The following is a 25,529-nucleotide window of genomic DNA, read 5'->3' on the forward strand; positions in this document are numbered from 1 at the left end:
TATAACTTCTTTCAGAGTAATATTATTACTAATCGTATTATTACTAATCGTATTATTATTATTATTATTATTATTATTATTATTATTATTATTCACCAAAATTTGTTTGAAAAGTGCAAGGCTTCTAGAACTTCTTCCAGAGTAAAATATTATTACTATTCGTTTTATTATTATTATTATTATTATTATTATTATTATTATTATTATTATTATTATTATTATTATTATTATTATTTACATAAACATTTGTGTTTTAATGATTAATAATTGAAAGACCGATGTAGGCCTAAGTTAGAAGTTAGTACTTATTGAAACAAGTTGACGAACGAATATGAAAGGTAAACAAACGAAATCACAATAATACAAGAACCGTATCGTTTTCTAATAATAATAATAATAATAATAATAATAATAATAATCTCTAAAAAATAGTATATCAATCTTTGCGTCTGTAACAGTTGTGCAGCATGATTATTCGTTATGTTATATTTTCTGTGACGTTATCTCTGTACTAATATTGTTATTAATCTACTGCTATATCAATAATATTTTGTAAAACGTTTCTACATTGTCGCAGTATTTAGGCGGAACACTACAGTATATATGGACCTATCATATTATTTATGTGGTAAATCAAATATTGAATAATTGAAGCGTCGGCTGGAACAACGTTGTAAGTTACAAAATTTTCATTCCGCGTGTTTTCGTATAATAATGTTGTATGTCGTGTTACTTTGCTATACTTCTTGGCTTGCAACTGTCCATCAATGCAGTTTGTGAAATTTGTACACTCAAAAGTTTGCTACCCTCATAAGAACAACGTTGTACGTGTACACATTTTTGCAGCTCCTGTAAATTTTACCAAATATAACTTATAACGTTGTTCCAGCCAACGCTTCAATTATTAATTGGGAATAATAACTGTACATATATCGAAGTTTTTCATACTATTTTATTTATAACTTCATGTTACTGTTTTGGTACGTTCCATTAGACGTTTGTCATAAACGCAGAAAATAAAGCCTTACTTTTACCGCGTGAGCAAAACATATGTGTATCTTATCCGTCGCCTTCCATACAAGATAAGACATGTCAGTGAGATGACCTTGTATTGCGCTTCTATTTATTACGAGCGTATCGCGACCGATCTTACCTCACTCGAGGGTATGACATTCGACCGAGTTCAAGCGAGCGATTTAACTCCAATGCAGCACTCTGGTGGGTGTCAATCAACTCAGCCAGGGTCTGTTTTATGATTGGTGAAAATTTTGTTTGTCTTTTCTAGTTAGGGAAAAAATTTAATTTCTATTGAGTTAAGGTAAAGCAAAGGCCTACTGAACAGCTGACAATCTCCATCAAGTGTCCTTAAAAATGTATAGAATAACGAACCATATGACAGATTGCACGTCTTCAGTAACTCGTTGGACTTATGTAAATGAATGCAACATGAAGTATGGAAAGACGTGACAGATGGCATTTGCGTGTGTCTTTCAGATGTCATAACGGAAAAAAAAAAAAAAAAAATGTCGGAATCGAGTGGAAAACAGAAGCAAAATAACTAACGTATAATTAAATCGAGTTTAGTATGGACAGTTTCTTGCACGAAACCTACTTCAACCAATCACATAACGGAAAAATCACCCACAAGGCGTACCACCTTCACTGAATAGTTATCTCAGTAAGCAGCGATAAAGTGTTGTTGATTGTAATGTAAATGCAGCTCATTTTCTCAGCGCCGTTCCCAGTGGGATATTTTGTATATTTTTTTCTGTTTCTATATTTAGTTTTGTTTGTGTCTTTGTGATTTCGTTTTTGTTACTACATGTAGAATGTAGACCTATTACAGTATGCGTTAATTTTTGACATGTAACGCCTGTATTAGATCTAAAGCACAGATGGGCATCGTGCCTCACTTGAGAATTTGTGCCTCAGTCCAGTGTTGCCGCGACCTACTCACGAAAATCAGGAAAAAAATCATGGAAAAAAAAACAGGAAATAACAGTAGATCAATTAACGATTAATTTCATCATTCTATTATATTAATTACAAAACAATGTATACTATAAAAAGGTGATACTGTTGTATTATTACACAATACATCCCCACCACTTAAATGAACAATTTTGCTAATGTAACTACAGCCATCTCTAGTCAATTTATGTAACTAAGTCCATCAACACGTGCAACAATACACAAAAGTGCTCCTTAATATTGATCAACAAATTATGTTCTGTTACAAAAACAGATTGGTCTCACTTCTGCTTCTCTCGCCTGAGTGTTTATTATTTTCTCTCACCATAGTTCTTATTTGTGTAAAATCACTCGTAAAACCGGATTGTTTTTTGTCCTAAAGTGTCTGATCTTTTCAAATGCTTTGTGTTTCAGCATGCATTTCCAAACTTGTTTTTCCTCTTACTTGTGGAAGAGGACCGATGCACCAAAATTTAAGTGATTCTACATGTTACATATATACCTCCAATCTTCTAATACAATTTTCCTTTGATGGAGCACCTTTAAGCAGGAAAAAAATAGTCTTTGCCGAATGTTTACAGCACTCTATTGCAGTAACGGCCTGGGAGAAATTATTGATTGATATACAAGTAGATACGTAAAAATAATCTTAATACTGTACGGTATTGATTCTTTTTTTACAAATTAAACCGTTTAGTCATGAATTAAATGGAATAATTTCGAAAATCGTTTAAATAAATCTTTCAGCTCAGCGGACTGCCGCTTGTCACTGAGTACAGCTGAGGAGGACGGGAAGGTAAGGAGTGCAGGTCGTGCAGAGAGAGAGAGAGTGTGTGTGTTTGTGTAGTTGCGAGAGTATTGAAAATCCGAGCATAGTACCATGGTGACTTTAGCATGCCCAAAAGGCAGGAGAAATTCGGACTTTTGACAAAGAAATCAATACAGCAGTAGAGTCCATGGAAAAACAGGAACTCTCCTGCTAAATCAGTAGGTATGGCAACACTGGCCTCACTGACTTTCACAGAGCTTATCGCTCTGAGTGATATCATCTTCACAGTCCCCCGTTCCTCCCTCACGTAACTCCTAGGCGTGGGCAGGTTCTATATCAGTTTCATAAGCAATATCAGTGGTGGCATAATGGCATTATCAAAGCAGTGTGTACGCGTTAGAAAACGATTATTTAATGAGAAATGGGAGTAAGAGTTTTTTTTTGCTGTTTAGAAGGGGAGAACATACGATGTATGTTATGCTCGAAAATCCTATTAGGCATTAATACATTCCATATACAACGACATTACTCCTTATGTCATTAAGAACATGCTGAATTAGAAGATAAGACAAATTAAATATTATTTTTCGTACTATTCCGAAGAAAAGTTATGGTCTTAACATTTGCATAGTATACTAAATACGACATTATACCTTAAACACGCTACATTAAAAGGTACGAGGAATTAAATGTTGTTTGTAGTATTATTTCCAAAAGAAATTTATAAAAAAAAAAAATATCAAATGTGCGTAGAAAACGAAATATGATTTTCTGAAATTATTTTAGGTCGAGAACGTGCAAATCTATTAAGTAATCTTGAGAAACGCCAGAATATTCAAGAAAATAAACGTAGACAACGTGATGGAATATTACTGGCTAGTTACGCAATTTCTCGCCTGTGATTTAAATCAATTCAATGATGGAGAAATAGTAAAGAGGTTTATGATTAAAGCTGCCGAATTAATTTGCGAAATTGAATAAAATTTTTAGAGTCTCTCACGTTAACCAAGCGCTTTCCTAATAATTCGCCACTGACCGCCTTAGCGATTACGATAAGGTGACGCAGGTCACAGCAGTTTATATTTCCCATCCTACTCTGCCGTCTCCTCTCCTAGTAAACAAACTATTTCAAATCGAGTGCCTCACGTAACCGAAAATTGTGGCCATGTATGATCTAAAGGCTAAAACTAATAATAACTTACAAATTTCATGCATGTCCCTAGCAAGTCACAAGGGAACTATTAACGAGCTTATTTCGAAAACTCCCCTCAAACTACGCACATTGTTAGATCATCGCAGCCGACGTCGATCCAGGGAACGCAGGAGATAGCCGAGGTGCCTAATTCTTGAAGTGGAGATAATGATGAAATTGAGCAGCACTCAGCCGTGAGCAGATACTGTTCACTCGCTGTCAGCTGGAGAGACATGTCACGTGACAGGGTAATGGCACAGTCTACTATATACAGTACAGTCACGAAGCTTAATACTTACTAAATATGCAAACATAAACAGTTGAAATATGCATCCATAGATAGTTGCTCACCACCAGGATCGCTACTATCGCCTCGTTACAGATTCTTTCCCCAGCAGACGATAAAATGTATTGTACTTTTGATATCGTGTTCTTTTGAAACAATTAACACCTTCCTTCCACTATTGAAATATGAAACACATAAGGTTCATATATTTTTTTTTCATAAAATATATATTATATTCTATAAACTCACCTTCCTGGATGTTTCGGAAGAAGGATAGCTCTAACCTATTTTTCTTACAATTTATAGTACTACAAACGTCTCCTTGTCCCATATTATTATTCAAATTATTGTATTTTAGCCATTTACAGTTATTACAACCGATAACTAACATTTCACAGTTTACATAGCTTTTCACAAAAATGCGAAATAAGCTTACGGCACAGTCAATGCTTTTACGATCTAGACCAGGCCGTAATGTTTGTTCGGGTTTTCTATTTCAGTGTATGGAGCTCAGTGAAATATTATATAACTTTATTGCTTATTATTGCTAATCTTTATTTAGTGTAATTTGTCCATAAGTTCTGTTTACTTCTTGTTGCATAATATGTTGCAGAAATAATTACAAAACTGTGTTATTTCAATGTGAAGAGAATTTTACATGTTAACATAATCTGTTCGCGTCAACATTTCAAGTTTAGAATGAAAGCTATTTTGAGGTTCAATAAAAAGAATTTATATTGTGATTTTAATTTAGCACATCTACCTTCCTTAATTGTAGACAGAAAATTTACCATACCACTCCTATGAAATTAGTGTACGTATGATTGTGTTACTTCGTCTCTTAGGTAGTAGATAAATACAATAATTCAGTACTCAATTGTAGTATTAAAATACAGACAAATAGAATGTGACGGGTGTCATACATGATATTATGTTTAATTATAATGTATAATTGCGAATATAGGAATATAAGTTAAATATAGTAAACATAACATATAATATCCATATGACATAACATATGTAGTGACAGGGCATTGGAGACCACTAAAATTAGACAGAAAGGGGCAACTGGTACAGTAAACATAACCTATAATTTCAACATATCTAAATATTCGTGCGGTGCAACTGAAAATTATTGAATCGTGCATAAATGAATGTACAAGAATTTCGCAATATTTAATCGAAATAAAGGCAGGTATTACACATACGAACAACGTAATTTTCACACCAAAAATAATATTACACCTTAACTCGCAAGGAATTATGTCTGAAGTGTCCCCTAATCATTGTTTTAAATTTTATTAATGCAATTACACTACATTTTAGAGAAATATATGTTACTTTTTATGCATTCCAATTAATTTATATGATTGAAACACCGCCTTTCGTGATCGGGTTTAAGCGAGCCACATGGCCTGCCTTACGGCCTGTAATAGATCACGTTGGCAGTGACACAGTCTATTGTTCCTAGTACTCACAGCGCTCCAAGCGCCTAGCAACTATCGCGAGAAATGTAACTCGTTGGCAAAAAATCACCCCAAGCTTCGTGACTGTATATAGTAGACTGTGGTAATAGTTTAGGGAGGATGGCAATTCAATTACTTTCTCCAAGCAAGCGCCATGGTTTCTTAATGCAATCACAGTCTAGTATATACAGTCACGGAGCTTGAGTTGTGAGGGCACTAGGAACAATAGACTATGCAGGTACTATTTCGCATTGTCTGTGATGAGGTGATAGTAGCGAACCTAGTGGTTAGCAACTATCTATGGATGCATATTTACTACGTATTGAGCTTCGTGACTGTATATACTAGACTGTGATGAAATATTCCAAGTAAGCTCTCACACCCTAATAGTTAGTCTCGACAACCTATTTATTTTATATTTCACTTATTCTTCCCTATCAAGGCTTAGTCCTCAGAGACCTGTTCCGAAGCTTAAAAGTGATCGCTGTTTCTCTTGATAGGTGGTCCCATAACTCCTTGCCTTGTGAGTTGATAAAATAGTGTTTCTCCTTGAAGTCTTGTAAGTCACGTTCTACGAACACATTCCATTTCTTTTAACAGACTATATTATTTCTCTTTTTTCCATTTGTTTTCTTACGTACTCCGCAGTGTTACCAGGTTGCCGTAACCGAAAATCCCTACTGCCCATATAAAATATCCCTACTTCACTTTACTTTACATAACAGGTAAATCCATGGAAACAATCAAATATACAGAAATAAATTCAAAAACACAATAAGGGAACATAGAACTAACCAAGGATGAAGAATGAAACTGGTATGATGAATATATTGGAGGAGGAGTAGGAAAACTATGCCTTATGTCGATGTAGATTTTGTTACTCTAACAAGCAAACATTCTGATGGGAGCAGATAAAAATGTTAATTTTTTTTCCATCATGTTAATAATGTCAAAAGAAGTGGTTATATAAACTTTGGCCACTCGACCGCAATTACGAGGCCGTCCAGAAAGTGATTTTTCCTGGGACCGTTTACAGAAAAAACACAATTGCATGAAAATATTTATTCAAACAGATACAGTAATTGTTGCACTATCTGTTAACATATCCCCCACTGGAATTGAGATATTTTTTATATCATGGGATCAATGTTTGTATCCTTGTGTCGTAGAAATCAGCCACCTGGGATCGGAACCAGCGTTTGACAGCTGTCTGCACCTCTCTGTTGATCCATGATATGACAAATGTCCCAATTCCGTTGAGGAATATGTTGAAAAATAATTCAGCAATTGCTGTGTCTGTTCCAATAAACTTTTCCAATGAAATTGTGTTTTCTTTCTGTTAATGGGCACTGGCGAACTTATTTTTTTACGGCGCTCGTAATTGTGGTCGAGTGGCCAACATTTGTATAACCACTTCTTTTGACATTATTAGCATGGTGAAAGAAAAATGTTAACTTTTTTATCTGCCCCCATCGGAATGTTTGCTTGTGATACTGAAAAATTAGAGAAGAAAAAACGATTATGGATAAAAAATACTCAAATACAAATATGCCATTTTTTTAAGAGTTCAAATGAGAGTTCAAACCCAGTAACCACCCCTTGCGTACGCCCTTGTGTATAGACAGCATACATACATACATACATACATACATACATACATACATACATACATACATACATACATACCACAATAGCACAGGTCTAAAATGTGTGGTGATGATGATGATGAGTATTATTATTATTATTATTATTATTATTATTATTATTATTATTATTATTAAAATGATAATGATGATGTGATGGTAATCATGATAATGAAAATTTAATTGAAAATAAAGTAATAAGAATTGTATATCATTGTGATCTGTGAATGGCTTGTTAATCCATTGTGATATCGTAGTGAGAGAGAAGAAATAATAAAACCTTGCAAGGAGAACCTTCTTGGCATAATGTAACGATAAGACGTCCGAAAATTGTCACAGTCATAACAACATTTAACTGACCTTGTCGCATACTTATGTTTCAACGGAAGATATCGCCAAAATGCCCATATTTGAGAGTAGGTACGAATTCCTTAATATGTTAGAAAATATCGTGACGATGAAACACGCGCTAGCTTAGTGCATGTAAAAACTTCGCCGAAAATTATAATGGAAATCTCTTGTGCAAATCTATGATTCTGTAACAGACTCAATTCCCTCACAAAAATAAAATGGAGTCACTGGAGAATTCATTAATCTCTTAGACTTACTACTTTTCTACAAAATTTCCTTCAACATTATTCACTTTTCCCATTCGTTCACGAAGCACTTCATCCATGAAGCAAAGAATCCTTTCTCTTACATTACATTTTAGTGCTGTACTTTCTTCTCGCCTAGTCATTGTTTCGAAAATCTTGCAATGAATTGATCACACAGGTAATGACTGTATAGGCCTATTGAGACAGTACTCTGTTTTCAATGCAATAAGTCAATTCATCGCTAATTTATAGGGTATTTAACAATGCTATATCAACTATGCTGTTTTCTAGCTTCGTTAGAATTAGTGATAGTGAAATACTGTACTCAACCCCAAGGTTCGTCATCTCATTGCCTGACGTTCGCCCTATACAGGGTGTATCTAAATTGGTGTCAAATATTTCAGGGACGTGTTCCTAACATCAAAACAATTAAAAAAGTTAATCAGAATATGGGTCTGAAAACCATTCGTTAGGGACTTATTAAAGAATTTGTCCCTTCATTGATCGCTGATTGTTTGATGGTTTTTTGTTTGTTTGTATTTTGTAGAGCGAAGAAATCAGAAGAAAATGTATTCTGTGAGTGAACAGAACGAAATGATTTGCATCATTTAATTGGAGATGTGCTTCTGGACGTCATCCAACGAATGTGTTTTAACACGATGCTGCTCCAGCTCATTTCAGTCTGATAGTTCATAATTTTTTTAATGATCGATTTCCCCAAAGATGTATTGGTCGAAGGGGATTCATTGCATGGCCTGCTCGATCGCCTGATTTGAACCCAATGGATTTCTTCGTCTGGGGACATTTAAAGTCCTTTGTTTATGCGACTCCTGTGCGATATTCTGAGAGCGTAACCAAATGGATTTCACGAAATACGAAACACTCCAGGAATTTTCAACAGAGTACGTCAGAGCATGTAACGCAGGTTTAGGGGATACATCGAATCAGGAGGAAGCCACTTCGAGCAATTTTTGTAACATTAAAATTTGTCTTTTAACTCTGAAATAAATTATTTTGAGACCAATGTTCATATGAACCTTTTGTAATGTTTTTGTGTTACGAACACATCCCCGAAATATTTGACACCAATTTAGATACAACCTGTATAGTCGCGACGCTGTTATTCCCGGTGTGACTCCTCCTCTTTGCTTACGTCTTAGGAAGAAAAGGCTCTATAAAGTCTAGGTTGGTAGTATCGTTCGCCATTTTTGTTCTTTCGTTGCCGAGCTACCAGAAGAGGAATCTATTTGCCACACTGTTAAGCATTATCATGTAGTAGTTCCTATGATAATAAATCAAACGCACTGTAATTCAGCAAATAATTAGCGGAAAATAACGTCCTCGTATCCTTTCTGCGAACGCCAACGAAAGAGCCAAAATGGCGGGCGATTATATTAAGTATTTATCGAGCCTTAGGAAATGCACAACGTCTTCATCAGGGAATCATAAGACGCACACGTTTAAATGTAGCCGACCTGCAACGTGATTGGCTGCCGGAAATTAGAGCGACGGGACTATAGTTCGGGAAAACATCATTAAAAAATTTAATCAGATAATCAGCCAAAACCGGATTCGAACCCATGCCCTACTAAGTTTCGGAGCATGAGTGCCGCTTGCTGCCCTAGAGTACGCCCGTAGCAATTGTTTGTTTTAATTTTCAGTTCAGATTCACATTCTTCACAATGAAATAATGAGGTCATTGATAAGTACAGATCAAATACAAAGGCAGCGGTACACTAACAATTCATTAAATCCTTACTAATTTTCTCTCCACATAGTTCTCTTTAATTTTATTCACTTTTCCAGTCTCTTCACGGAGCCGCTTATTCTGTAGCAAATACTTGTTAGCCTTGTCGTCACAATCATTGCGGTACTTTTTTCTATGTGTGGTCATTGACCCTAAATACTTTCGATACAGATTATCTTTCAACGAATCAAAAGAATGTATATCACAGGATAAAGAGTTTGGGCTGTAGGATAGATGGCACGGTACTTCTTTTGGTATCCTAAGGATCAGTTGCAATCCGACATCTAAGATGTTCGCAGTTTACTGCAGGCTGAAGTTCTGACATTTTCTCACTTACCTGAGTATGGGCATCCGTTACGGGATACTTACAGTGCCGGATTTAGGTCTAGGCTAGCGTTTCTCAAACTTTTTTGAAATGAGGATCACTTTTTTAAGTTAGAACAGTTCCGCGGACCACCTTACTCTTGTTACTTTCGAAAGCAAATTTATCATTTTTGTAGCATAATTTAATACCAGTATTCTTATTTTTAAATAGAATTAATTAATTATAATACTTTTCTAATTATACTTTTTGTAGCCAATCACAAGTAACTTATAACAAATTCTGTGCATTGCTGATTCATCGCTTGCCTGTTACAGTGTTGCCATATTTAGCGATAAATCGCTAAATCTAGGGAATTATGAATCAGTCTCGGCGACAAATTTTGTAAAATACGATTAGCGACTTTTCTGGTTGATTTTGTATTCAACTGTTTTCTTTCTTTTAAGTTAAAACATTCAACTGAAGTCATACACTTCTTAGTTTTAGAAGAGGAATGGGTGCATGACTGAGTAGCCTAGTGAAAGCCCTGATCTTGTATATTTGTGATCAGTGCTCAGGGGTGAAAGATGCTGATTCAATGATTCTCACGGATTAGGTTTCTCTCTCAATACTACTGCTCCAACACCCATAAACGGTGGCAACTTTGATTGACACATGACGAGTCGGGAGCTGCAGCTGATGTAATCTTGGTTCTTCCCCGCAACGCGGAAATTTTCCACTCTGAACCGACCCGAGACAATTGAGTTTTGGAATTTTGTGTCAACAGTTCGTGTGAAGCAAATAAGTCTGTAGTTTTTGCTGGTTTTAATATATTTTAATATAAGATTTTTAAAATTATACAATTTGCCACAAAGTGTAATGTATTCACAATCAGCTGTTCCCACACCTTCCACCTCAACATCACAGCCGTCAACAACACAACCATACTCCGTAGAAGAGGTTGACGACGAGGAAATGATATTTTCCTCCGCATATGTATGTTTTTCTTATTTTTATTCAGTGATATTTATTATTAATTTTTAGCGACATTTCTAGGGATTTTTTAACAAACTTTGGAGAGATTTAGCTACGTTTTGTTGAAAAGTTAGCGAGATTGTAGGGCAATATGTTGGCAACAGTGCTGTTAGCATTTAGTTGTTTGAAATCATTCTTATGTGGTACACGTTAGTAGTTGTCCATGTCTCTGTTAAATAGTGTGTCCATTATAAATAATGGAAAACTGGCTTCGATCCGGATCTTTAAAACAAATCGTTTTACTATTCATAGAGTTACCTCCCAAGATATCAGAAATTTCAAAACATGATGGCCTCATTCATACAAAAAGCTTACTAACTCAGACGAAACCCCTGGTAGAGCTGTTCCTAAAGATCAAAAGGAGAGTTTCAAGATATCGATATACAAATAGTTTTGTTACAACAAGAACACTTCTGGAAAAGTGATAGCAAAGCCAAATATTGAGGGAATCATTCAATCAACCTTCACTCTGATGAAAACAGATCTTTCGCCTGACATACCCACCCAAATGACCTACCCTTCGAAAAAGTAAGTTTATAATCATCATTTATTAGGCATACTTATCAAAATATTACTTAGGCTTACGTGTAAGAATATTCTTTCATTTGAAAGCTTATAAAAACTCTAACATATTATATTGGACACTCTTCATTAGTCTTTCGATCTGAGCCCTAAATTTCTTCGTTAAAATTATTTTTGTATCAGCAATGTAGTCTAAACCTAATTACACATTTTTTAAATATGTGTTTTATAACAAAATCCTAAACAATTCGAGAATTATGTCATAAAAATGCGTTTGCACTACTCGTTTATTGCAGACACCAGTTAAGTGCAAAACTTTTTTCGTATTTTTTGCTGCAAAGTTAAAAAGCACAAAATAATTTTCCTTAGATAAAAAAAGAATTGAAATATGTATTAGTTTCAGCAAAGAATATTAAAACCACTACCAAACAATTTAGTCTGATGGTATACAGTTTTTTTTTTATTTTCCCACAATTGACAAAGTTGGAGCTTGGCTGGTTTCTGAAATAAGCGATTCTATTTTACTTCTATATACAGCACAGAAAGAATACTTACAGCTCCCAATATGCCCATGAAGATGACGAAGAAATCATATCCAAACATTCGAGGGGCACACACCCGGTTGTAAAACTTCGAATATTTCTGTGGGAAGAAAACAAAATGTTCCATATATCAACAGACAGACCAAGTAGGCCTACTTTCAAAATTTTCTGCACTACAATGCAATGCATGAAAATACATAGTACACAAACAAACACATTTGATATTATATACTGTATATTCATACATATATTACAGGCATGTCAATTGATATCCACAGGAGTAAGCGCGCGCTTTAGAGGCCAGGAGAGCCTGAGCGCTTTACAGCGGAAAGGAAAGAGACAGACGAAAGAGGTAGTATATGCCGCTTGGTCGAGCTATATTCAGGGATGGCCAGCACTGATTCAATAGATAAAGGGAAGAGAACTTATTAGAACTGTATCCATGTTAATTTTTAGATTTGCCTGAGAAGTATAAGTGCTTTATAAGAATGTAAGTTTTAATTTTAATGCCCATTTTTCACAAGTTTGATTTTTTTTTATTCAAAAGAAACATTTTCTCAACTTTTCGTATAGAAAAGTGAAATTTTCAGGTATAGGCCTATTTATTTAGTAGCCTTACAGAATGTTTTCGTAAATCTAATATACCGTATATACGTATTACTGAAGATGGTGTATTGAAAATTTTGAAAATATTCGCATGGAAATTGTTTGTAAGGAAATGAATTAACAAAGCAACTACTCTTACATCATAAGCAAAAGATTCGTGCCCATGTGTTGTAAAAATGTCAGCTCTATAGCTTCAGCAGATTTCGAGAAAATAATTTAATATTCTGATGATAGGAAGTTGCTCACAAATATCACCTTAAAAGCATAATGCGATAAGAGTTTTGTTATGTAATATTAGTTACACTTGAAACAGATACAGTACCTAGGTAATTTTGCTTTGTACTGTAATATTGTTTTGATTAGTTTATTGATTACTTTTGTAAGGCTAAAGGTACCATCAATATAAATTCCAACTTATCATGTCATACTCAATCTCTTTCTTTGAAATATCACTTTTTTATGAATGTGTTTCATTCACTTAATACAGTATAATATTATACTACTATGGAATTTAAGTGAATATTCCTTCTTAACTCTCTATTATGTTATTAAGATTTAAAACACAAGTGCAATATTAAGAAATCAGTGTTAGTACTTTCGTTTTACAGACAATATAGATAATATTAAACAGAAAGAAGCCATATAAAAATAACGACATAAAATTTCATGTTCCGTTTGAAGTTTGTGCACCATTGTTTTCTTAATCCAACAGGTTGCTTATTCATATACACAACCCTTCCTCTTTCCATACTTAGCGCTTGCTGCCCGCGCACGACGTCAAGGTCAGAAAAATGCACTTCTTTGACATCACTGATATATTATGTAACATACAGTATAAAGACTCAGAAGGATACGGACTCATGAATATAATTAGGCTTAGTATTCCAGCTACCTAAAGACTGAAGTTTAAGACACATTGGGTATATAGTACCCCAAACACAGGTAATACACGGATAAGGATATAAAGAAACAGGTCGTCGCTGTGTGTCCGTGGAGTACAGTCAACTCCCGACATTCTGAAGCTATGCTAGTAAACACATGTTTGAGCCGTGATGTTAATTTTCGTCGTGATCTTTGCAGTGAATAATAACGTTCGTTCTTAAGTTACGAACTTGAACATATGCGGATGTCACTTGAAATGATTTTAAATTGCAAGAAATTCTTTCAATAGCAAATGACGTTATTGGTGCATGATACAGTGCATGATATTGTCTGATATTTTTTCGTGTTTCATTAGGATATTGCATGTTGTTCTTCACTGAAAACCCACTAATTTTATACGTATTTTTTCTAGAAATTCCCTAAAATGTAGATTATTTAATTTATTAATTGGAATGTTTTCACTGAACATCATGGTAGGCTACAAAACTTCATGCTAAACGTCGAGTTAATATCTTCATAATTTTCAGCTTTTGATGGTACTGGTTCTTTTGGAATACGTTCAACATACTTTCTGTGCCTTTTGGTATTGCAGAGTCTTTCAGTGCACTGTTTTTTGTCACTTTTAGGTTTACGTTACACAATTTATATGTAATGTTGTCTATATTGACAGTGAAAATATTAGTTCAAATATCCTCAATTATGCACTGTAGTATTACACGATTGAGCGTCTTACCTAAGGCATTTTACCTCTGCAATGAACCTTCAATCAGTAACAAAGATGTAGTTATTTAAATAATACGACTAGTAAGGGCAGTGATCGATAAGACTACTCAGTATGACTGCGTCCCGATTTTGACTTTCTAGAGGACGAGGGCAGAGGATGTGAACTATTTTCTATACGAACGTACTTATACCTGCGCTGTGACGTCACATATAGTTCGAATGAGGCAACTTTATTCCAGTTTATAGTAGCTGGAATACGAACCCTAAATATAACTATACTAGCTAATTTGAAGTTAAATATTATACAAACTAAAACTAATTCAGTGATTCATCTAAACCAAAATATGTAAACTACCATTGAATGAATGAATGAATGAATGAATGAATGAATGAATGAATGAATGAAATAGCCTTTGGATTTCACGTGAAGGGCTATGGCCTCCTAAAAAGGGGAGCTCTTTAGAGATCATGCGGTGAGCTAATCCGCATGACGGTAGGTTCTGTTCTATATACAATAAGTTTTGTTCATCGTTCGTGTGTGTACACTTGCACTCTCACTCGATACTGGCAAACTGTAGCGATCTCCATTCTTCTCGGTTCTTGGCTGTTCTGGACCACAGGGGTCCAGCTAGGCTCTTGAAGAAGTCCGCCCATCTGGTCCCAGGTCTTCCTCGGTTTCGCCTCCCGATGCGTGGGTCCCACGTGGTGGAAATATGCGCCCATCTGCAGCCTTGAAGTCTCGACACGTGGCCTCCCCATTTCCATTTCAGGCGCTCCCCTTGGTGTGCCATGTCTCTTGTGTTTGTCATCTGCTTGAGTCTGGTGTTGGAAATCTTGTCTCTGAGGGAGAGTCCTAGGATTTTCCTCTCCATTTTGCGTTGGCAGATCTGAATCTGTGTCTTCTGGTTCGCGGTCAGTTTCCAGGTCTGACAGCCGTAAAGTAAGGTTGGGAGGATACAGGACTGCAGCACCTCCTGCTTTAGTTTGCGGTTCAGTTTCTTGTCAAGGAGTATGAATTGCAGTGACCAGAAAGCTCTCCATGCTGATGCAATTCTTCTTTTTAGTTCTCTCGTCATGCAGCTTTTGAATCCGACCAATTGGCCCAGATAGATGTATTCTTCCACGTACTGTAATCTACTCGAGTAACAATATTTTCAATTTCGTATAGTAGGCCTACACAACTCATAAAATACCAGATGGAACTATGAAGTAACTTAATAATAAAATTAAAGTACTATCATTTTTCCCAGGAGTCATCCATTTTTATGCAAAGAAAATTGTATTCGTTTAACATGTTTCTTAATTGTCATTGAAGGCAAATAATTTATCAGAATGAGTCACTATTAAATGCCAATGCGCCCTGGACCAAATAAATCGAAAACTGAATATGCTTCTAAAGTCTTTGGTCCAGGGCAATGTATTTGAAAGAAATGAGGATAGGTAATTTCTTAAATTTGTTCCGCTTACTTGTTAGGAAAAGAAACGCCTTTTAAGTGCAGCGTATTCTAGTAAATTACAAATACTTGAAATGCGATCATTCTGGTTCGGGAAGAATATATTTTGGTGCAGGCACCTTTAACACGTTTCTTAATTGCTATTGTATCCATATAATTAAAATACGATCATTTGGTCCAGAGAGCATGCCTATCCCTTTTGGTACAAAGATAATTCGTTTAAAATGTTTCCAAATTAGTCTTGAATGTATTCTGTAATAAATCACTTCAAACCAATGTGAATATAGCTTGGATTATGTACAAAGATTTTGTTTTTGTTTTGGTCCTACGCGACCAAGGTGGGAACCGTTTTATTTGGTGGCGCTGCGATTCGCTTCACAATACAGGCCGTGTTGTAAAGTCCGCATCAGATGCAAAATGAAGCATATGCTGAACTGCGCTTTTGTTTCGTTATTATTAACACGCTTTATATGTTATATGTTCGTATATATAGTTAACTTTATTGTTTAGTTTTATTTTATCACATGCTCACACACATAGGAATCTATTCAGAAAACACACCACAACATCGGTGTTCGTAAAGAGGGAACATGAATCGACAGTAACATGAATCGAAAGTAAGGTAGGTACTGTATTTTATACAAAATTTCATTTGATATACATTTCTTACCTAGCATTTTAAAGGGGCCGGACTCCGGACATCATATATGAAGAAAGCACCCGGTATAAAACCATCACTGCCACCAGCATGAGCTACTATGAGTCGTTGACCTGCACTGCTATTTGTATAAACTCCTGACACGTTTACGTCTTGCCAACATTTGTGGACAGTGTAATGGGTATGGAACCATGTTTCGTCCAGGTAAATAACGCGTTACTATATCAGAGCTTTCTACTAGATATTTCCTTTTATCTCTACATTTTTTTAATGCACACCCCATGGAGAGTATGAATTTTCGTGAAGTTTCCTTGCATCCTTTAAAACTTATCTCTCTCTTACAAAATTTATGCAACTTTCCTAATGTTGGAAGCTCTTTGTAGAGACTATAATATTTATGAACTTCTCTTCTTATGATACATTTGTCCATGTCGTCTAATTCAACCTTATTTGCAGGAGGTCATCTAACTCTGTTTGGTGTCGATATTTCTACACCCTTGTCCTCACATTCTTTAATTCCTTCCTAAACCTACTAATTGTTTCCCTATTTAACTTCACAATAGCTGCAGCACGCTCTCTTGTCTTCGACAGAGGTAGAAATAAACCAGTTGTCTTTTCTTCGTCACAAAACTTTATGGCATTATAAATAATGCTCCGCGCTTGGCTACGAAACACACGTCTCCCTACAAGCGGCATTGCAACCAGATTGAAACTCTAGGCATTGGATGTGACGACACTCCAGCAGTGAACATAGGCAGCGAGCACGGAGTTCCTCATTCTGCCACAACGGGACCCGTCTTGGTCGAGTAGTATCATTGCTTAGGCCAGTGGTTCCCAAAGTGTCTCCACGGATCACTGGGGATCCGCCAACACTTCTCGACGCGATTGTACACTACCGTACACGACTGTAATTGTGAAAATTAGTATATTCGGCAAGAGTATATGACCAGATCTCACCCTTGCGTGAGCTGGCCTTCGAGCTGTTGTAAAAAAAAAACTACTTTCTTTTTTCAGTTAAGGTAGCCATTCTATTGAAAGTGTTTGTCTGTTTGGCGAGGGTGGCGAGTTATTAATAGTTCTTATCTCCTTCGTGAATGTTTGCAGTTTTTTCTCTCGAGACCAACAGTGTGAGAATAAGTTTTTGTAAATGTGCTCGGAGACTTAACGTCTTAATTGTAAAATAAATTTGATTGACAATGTTATTCCTCAGTCAGCAATAAATTTTTACGGTATTTTTTTTTAAAGAAACGAATTTTTTCCATTGTTGTGCACGCGTTCTGCTTCTGCTACTTTTATTGTGAAGTCAGTTTTTATTCATTTAGTACGAACCAGTGTTGCCAAGTCAGCGGTACTGTAGCTAAATCTGGTGTTTTCAGGACTATGGTCAGCTACAGAATTTTACCTTCAGCGGCTAGCTATTTATTTTGCGTTTTTTTATGATTCCGGCAAAGGGAGACGATATTTTTAAGTTTTTTTCTGTAAAGCTGTTATATTGTTTTTATATATACTTGCGGACAACAACATTAGTTAATCATAAACCAGAGATTAATATGGTATTATCACAATAATAATTTTTCATTGTGCGAGTATAAAATATCAATGTTTCATGATAACTCGATTTCGTACAACCACATCCATTATTGTACAAATAAGGTCTGCCACATTCGTTAAACTCTTAGTCTAATCATGTAGGCATTGTTTTTTTAAATGAATTGATATGTTTAATCATAAACAATGGATAATGAACTGAATTATTATTTTCATTTATGATAATTTATGATTCATTCATTCATAGTGTTCTGCCCATGGGCAGGTCTTTCACTGCAAAGCCAGTATTCTCCAGGCTTTCCTACCTTCTGCCTTGCTCTTTGTCTCCTCATATGATCCATATATCTTAATGTCGTCTTATATTATATATTATTTAATTTATCATTCCGCATTGTAGTCTATGTAACACAGACATACTTAAAACTTAAAACCAGACTCATTGTTGGCAGGGACGTCTCCAGCTCAGTATGAAATCAGATTTCGAACCGACTGGTGTGATTGTGAATGTGATTGTTTCCGAAGTGTCCAGTATATTATTCTTGATCTACTTCATTCAATTTTGAAGAAATATTCCGCGTAAAACTCCATACGTACAAAAGTTTAGAGATGTGAAAAAAAAAAAAAATGTTAAAAGATTAGATGCAAGAAGTTGCCGGTGATAGTTGTAAAGCTCGATGTAAATGATCTAGGGTGATATTGAATGCAAAATATTATTGATTTAATAATTTTCCATACGATTTTGCATAGAACATAGAGCCTACGAAGTGATACACACTTTCCATAATTTAGTCCACATTTTTATAAAATTCTCCAGTTCCTAAAACTGTATTGTTTATATTTCAAATTTGAATGTGATGTGTCAAGAAAAATCTGGAGTTTTTCAAGTACAATTTAGCGGTCTTTTTAAGCTTGTGCAGCTGTAAATGGAATTCTGAGTTGGCAACACTGGTACGAACAGGCTTATATTGTGAGGTGTTCATATTAAACTGTGTTAATAACCACTTGTCTTTGATTCCGAACATAATAATATTAATTTAATATTACGAATAATTTTAATTTTCATATTATACAGTGTCGTCTCAGGGGATCGGTGGCTAGTGAAAGACAAAAAAATGACAGTTCTACAAATTCAGAAACCCGTCGATCACCTTGTCATGTATCACACTCCAGCGCTGCTAATTTCAAAAAAGAGTGAATCAACCAAAAAACGAAAATATATTAATCATTTTGGCGTCTCTTGGTTTTACCTATACAGGCAATAAAATTCCTCCTGACGCCCTATGTGTGCCATGTAACAAAGTGTTAAATTAATTAATAATAAATTAATAAAACAATTGAATTAAATTTAATTAATTTGAGGATCTGTGAATCTTTTCTCGAGTCGAAAGGGATCCGCGGCAAAAAAGTTTGGGAACCACTGGCTTAGGCAAATAAAGACAAAATGAAAATTATCATGGCACATAAACATTATTTTAAGAAATACAGAAAACAAACATGAATAAATATTCATCGTTCTCAATGATGTTGGAATATAAAATAACTATGAAATAAGTATAAAATATGAATTACATAGTGATGAGTGTATAATAACCAGTAAGTAAAAGAAAACAATTATGTAGCTTACAGAATAATTAATATAAACAATTTTAGATATATTCATACTTTGAGAGCAGGGCCGATTAAGGTGTAGAAAGGTAACTTCATGTTGGATACTGTGGTCGAACTTCTGGATAAATGAAAGCAGCCACTTAAGCTTCACAGTCAATTACAGACGTGGCTGAGATCAGTAAAATCTAAGTCCTTAACATGACAGATTGCTACTCATAATTTATCATCCTCGCTTAGTCAAGTTCTGATCATCGTAAGCGTCATTACCATAGATACAAGTCAGCATTCTCAGCACTACAATCAGATATCTGCAACAATGTGATGAATGCATGGTTCCGACGCTTACTATGATCGAGTCTTTCATGACAAGCTTGCTGTTACTGTAGTGACCTCTGGGTATGAGGTCCGCGGTTTAAATCCCACCTAAGGCGATGGATTTTAAAAGACAATACACTCCTTAGCGTGGAAAGTAAACTACCGATTCCGTGTCGTAGATTTATAGCACTTAAAAGAAAACTTATCCCTGATAGAAGACCGCAGGCAAAATTCATAAGATATTTCTGGTCCATGTTAAATTTTGACGCTGAATAAATTCTCCAAATGAAACCTTAGTTAAGTATAGGGTGACCAGAAGTCCTTTTTTGTCCGGACATGTCCTCCTTTTTAGGCCTTTATCCGGGGTCCGGGCGGATTTTAAAAAAATCAAGAAATGTCCTCCTTTTCGTAACTTGTATGTCTGATGTTTTGAAATTATCTGATTTGACTCCTTTTTAAAGCAATTTGCCTGTAGGTGGCAGCAGCATCGACAAAATACACTCTTTGCCAACGATCATAACTCTCTTTGCTCCTATTTGTTATTGTCTTTGATTTCATATGTAGCTAACTGTAAAATAATTTTACATTATTAAGTTTTATCATAAGCATGCCGTAATAAAATAGATATTGACATAATTTTAAGTATAATATAGGCCTAAACCTAAATGTAAATATATATTTTCTGTCCTCTTTAATATTATAGTTATCTTGACTTTCATATGTAACTAATGTAAAATTATTATTATTACTATTATTATTACTAAGTTTATCATAATTATTTTGTAATAAAATAGATATTAACATACTTTTAAAAGTACATGATATAATCCTAAATCTGTACTGTAAATGTAAATAATTTAAAGTATAATATAGGGTCTAAGTCCAAATCTAAGTATATATTTTCTGTCCTCTCTTTCGAACAATGTCCTCCTTTTTTAAGCTTTGCGTCCTCTTTTTTTATCGATGTAAACCTGGTCATCCTAGTTAAGGACTACTATTACCGCTACCATGACCAAACTAGTTACAATTTTTGTATTGTATTGTATTTATTCATTCCCTGTACAATCTATTACAGATTATAGGTTCGTCATTAGATACAAACACATATTACAAACTCAAAAAATACACACACACAAAATAAGATTTCTAGTATGAATTTAATTTTAACACTCTTAAGTTTTCCAAAGAATATTAAAACTGCCAAAAGACATAATAAATAACAAGATATATAATACATTTTCCGTTTGCAAGACATTAAATAAATAAATTAACATAGATTAGGTAAGAACAAGATAGTCCTACATTATTATCAATACTGTTTGGAGAAAAAATTATGTTAATGACTACATGTATAATATAGCCATAATAAGAACCGCCCTTGATGTAAACACTGACCAAAGTAAAGGGTGAGGCAAAACATCCTCCCTAATTTAAAGTTTAAATAAAGAACAGATGGATCAAAATAAAGAAACTGTATTAATATGAATTGTATCTAAACCGTTGCTTACGAGATTATACAAGCTGGCGCATAGCGCTTGAAATACGGGTCTGAAGTGGTTCCATCGTAATGCCAATTCCGCCACTCGGAGCGCTGTTCTATACTAAATATTCATAGCAGAACACTTAAATGACATTGCCATTTGGGACATCTGAAGGACTCACCATTGCTTATTAAATGCTTCGTACAATATTTTATGGACAATAGACGTAATTTCCTAACTTCTACGTCTCAATTATATTACAATAAAAGGCTGTCATTCTTGATATTAAAAGATATTACATATTATAAACTAAGGTACTACCTTTCTGTTGTTCAATTCATACACCGTACCTTTTCGGAAATAATGAAAGAAACTTAATATATTTTACATGAACACTGTAGTCTACCCTTTTCACGTATTCATTTATTATTATTATTATTATATTATTATTATTACTATTATTATTATTATTCCACTGAATTAAGGTACTGTATTATCTTCCATTTCCCTGACTCCATAATTTAATCATTTGTAAGTAGGCCTAACTTATCCCTTTCTTTTTTTAAAATATATTGACGTTGAAGTGTCACGATTTTTACTAAAGCAAACAGCAGTCACAATACATGATTAGTACAAATGTGCGATTTTTCTTGCACAACTTGCAGCGATGAAATAAATATCTAATAGGCCTGCTGATTAACCTGTTACAAATGGCTTTTAAGGAACCCGCAGGTTCATTGCCGCCCTCACATAAGCCCGCCACGATCAGTCCCTATCCTGTGTAAGATTAATCCAGTAGCGGGTAGTAATAGCAAATGCTGTGATATTTTAGCGTGTCTGTACAGTTTTTAAATTAGGAGTTAGAATTAAATTAATTAGGAAGTTAGACTGCAATATATGTGATTAGAAATGGTTTTCGAATTTGACCATTTCCCAAACATAAACAAATATCTCAGGAATCTCAGGGACAATATTTTTTAGAATTTGCCGATTATTATAGGCACAAGCGCATCTGCTCTCCCCGATCCCCATTTCATTTTTAGTAATGTCTGAAGCTCGCTCCCCTGAGCTGTTTTCTGTCGTCACTCATGACATGTCAATTTAATGAAAACATAAAGTAAAATTTTCGGTACACCATGCAGTAATAATTGTACTTTGTCAAGGATAACACATAGGTCTACTCAAAATCAACACAGTTAAACAAGGTCAGCCAATATTAGGCCTACAACGTCTACTAATACAACTACTGCTGCTACCACTACCACTACCACTACTACTACTACTACTAGGCCTACTATTACTACTACTACTACTACTAGGCCTACTATTACTACTACTACTACTACTACTACTACTACTACTACTACTACTACTACTACTACTACTACTACTACTAATAATAATAATAATAATAATAATAAATCACCTTATATTTTATATTTTTAATAGATGGATGTTGACAACCTAGGATCCTTAGCCTAATTCGTCTTGAATTTCAATTCTTCATGTTTTGTCACTTTTAGACTTAGGCCTAACTCTTCATGACTTCTTTCCACTTTTCTTGACATTTGATTTGGAATGTTTTTTCCCTTGTTCAACACATTTGTATAGTTATTAATGATGGAATTTCTTCTACATTGTCATTTCTCATATTTAAGAAAATAACATAGTCACCTTAAACAACATTCATAAATGAAACCACACTTCTTTCCTGAACATCACTTTGAAACTGATCAAAAGTGCTAATAATATTACAGTATTTTCAAAACTCAAGAATGGAGAATGTATTGCCAGAGACTGGCTAGTGTGGAGTGAAACAAATTCGGGAAAATAGTACAGTTACTGATTTGTTTCAATCCACACTAGCCAGTATCTACTAGTCTCTAGGAACACATTCACCATTCTTGAATTTGAAAATAATACTGTAAAGGCTCTTGTTCCCGTACGTAGAAGGTTATTAGGCAGGTTGGGGGTACTTTTTCGAACGACTTTATAGTTTTCCAAGGTCGCATGTTACATGCCATGACTCAGAGTTAGGAAATAGTGTGTTTAAATTTGTTTCACTTGCACATACTAACACATTAACACCAACTTCAAACAAAACGAAGGAAATAAAAATGTATTCAGAGTAACAATGTGCCAAGAAAGACTGAGTAACCTTGGCCTACTTAGTCTGGAGAGCGATCTTGCTAGGTCTTTAAATTTTGATGATATAATTGATGATTTTGCATCAGTGAAGTCAAGGAGAGTTTGTCGTTGCATATAGACAACTTTTACATTAAACCTAACCTTAGTCTATACAACCCTAGATCATATATGTAACAGATATGTCGGGCTTACAGGCTTTGAGGTTAACAACTTTTGTCAGGTTTACTACGCTGCCATCTAGTTGTTAAATAAGGAGTCACGACATAATTCCCATTTGAATTGCATTAGCGACTATGCTGCCATCTCGTGTTCGTTTACGGCGGACGGGTGGCGATCCTGGCGGTTGTTCTCTTCAAAGTGCTGCCGATTTTAACGTAGCGAGGAGTTATCTGTTACATATGTAATCTAGGATACAACGTATACTAAAACACTAACCTAACCTCTCACAGATTTAGGAAAAGGTTAGGTCAGGTCAGTTTAGCGTTTTAGTATATCTTAAAAAAACAAATTTTAGATTTAGTGTAAAACTGGTCTATATGCAACTACGTCTCGTAGCAAATTACCAAATATAATTACTTGTACCTTTCAAAGCAATATTTATTTTATGAATATTCAATTTGTAATCTATAAATTTAGTATTATGTGATGGTCACTTGTTACCTTCATAAGATCATATCGGTTGATTATTCTATAGTCTTTGTGATCACTATTTATTATATCGTAGGCTATTGTTTCATGTTATTGTGCACATATCACCGCCTGTTCGAACGCATTCATGCATCCGATGGCTACTTATACTGCCTGCTAATTCATTGGTCAAACATGAATAAAAAAGTCCACACTTGTGGACCCTTACCCTATCTATCTAGGCTATTTTACTATGAGATTGGTAATCAATTTCGAATTTTGAAGAATATTCACATACGAGTATTACAACAGTATTGTAAAATATTTGTTATTGTATGTAATTTTTGCTTGCAATATAGTAATATGCGTTACAAGAGCGGCATGTTGACGTTTTTATGTTCGAGGAAAAGTTTGAAAAAGCGAAACGTAGTTGAGCTTTTAACATATTATTTTTAGAGACGTTCAATATAGTAATAATTATAAATTGGAAACTTACCACTGCAATTTAATTTCACCTAAATTGCACTGTTAATTATTGTTTTTAAATATTTGCAAAAATTAAGTAAACTCTAAATCATTACATAATCTTTCCGTTTGTTTTAAGTTCGCATTTATAGACTGGGGGGGGGGGGGAAAGACAGACGTATATCACGGCCTGCTGGAGTAGGCCTATAGTAAACACAGAAAACATTTTAAAGCAACAATGTTGAAGATAGATATTTTTGTTTTGCAAATTTGCCGTCATTGAACAGAAACCAAGATGGAGATTTCATTGCAACTAATTAGAAATTCCTCTTTCAGGTATGTAATAAACGATCTTTGCACAAAATAATGTACGATACACGAGCGGTATGTTTTCTTTCAATTCTCGGAAATTAAAAAAGCTCAACTACTTTTCGCTTTTTCAAACTTTTCCTCGAATATGAAAACTTCAACATACAGCTCTTATAACGCATATTACTATTGTGCGAAGATCGTTCATTACATACCTGAAAAAGGAATTTCTAATTAGTTGCAATGAAATCTCCATCTTGGTTTCTGTTCAATGACGGCAAATTTGCAAAACAAAAATATCTATCTTTAACATTGTTGCTTTAAAATGTTTTCTATGTTTACTATACTCCAGCAGGCCGTGATATACGTTTGTCTTTTTTTCCCCCAGTCTATGATGAGTCTGGAATCTTGTTGATTTTTTCACGGCTTCCTTAATGTTACTTGCATCACGAATGCAGTAACTTTAGTGGAGTTGTAGAGTTTACTTAATTTTTGCCAATATTTAAAAACAATAATTAACAGTGCAATTTAGGTGAAATTGCAGTGGTAAGTTTCCAATTTATAATTATTACTATATTGGACGTCTCTAAAAATAATATGTTAAAAGCCTAAAGCAGTAAAATCAATATGTCACT

At 34.7% G+C, this 25,529-nt stretch overlaps 1 protein-coding gene across 2 annotated transcripts in view; it reads right to left on the minus strand.

Moving 5' to 3' along the window:
• The window catches only part of LOC138701728 (uncharacterized), a 155,006-nt gene extending 135,203 nt beyond the window's left edge, over positions 1 to 19,803 (minus strand). The window contains exons 1-2 of one of the 2 annotated variants that reach the window (XM_069828935.1): positions 19,604 to 19,680; positions 12,084 to 12,170 (exon numbers count right to left, since the gene is read on the minus strand). In XM_069828935.1, the coding sequence (XP_069685036.1) occupies positions 12,084 to 12,121 (38 nt within the window). In that variant the 5' untranslated portion in view covers positions 12,122 to 12,170; positions 19,604 to 19,680. Of the gene's footprint in view, positions 1 to 12,083; positions 12,171 to 19,603 lie in introns of both variants that reach the window. The other variant, XM_069828938.1, reaches the window with a different exon arrangement.
• Between the last annotated feature and the right edge of the window lie 5,726 nt (positions 19,804 to 25,529).

This window comes from Periplaneta americana, chromosome 6 (assembly GCF_040183065.1).
Source record: "Periplaneta americana isolate PAMFEO1 chromosome 6, P.americana_PAMFEO1_priV1, whole genome shotgun sequence".
In the NCBI taxonomy this organism is placed as follows: Eukaryota; Metazoa; Arthropoda; class Insecta; order Blattodea; family Blattidae; genus Periplaneta; species Periplaneta americana.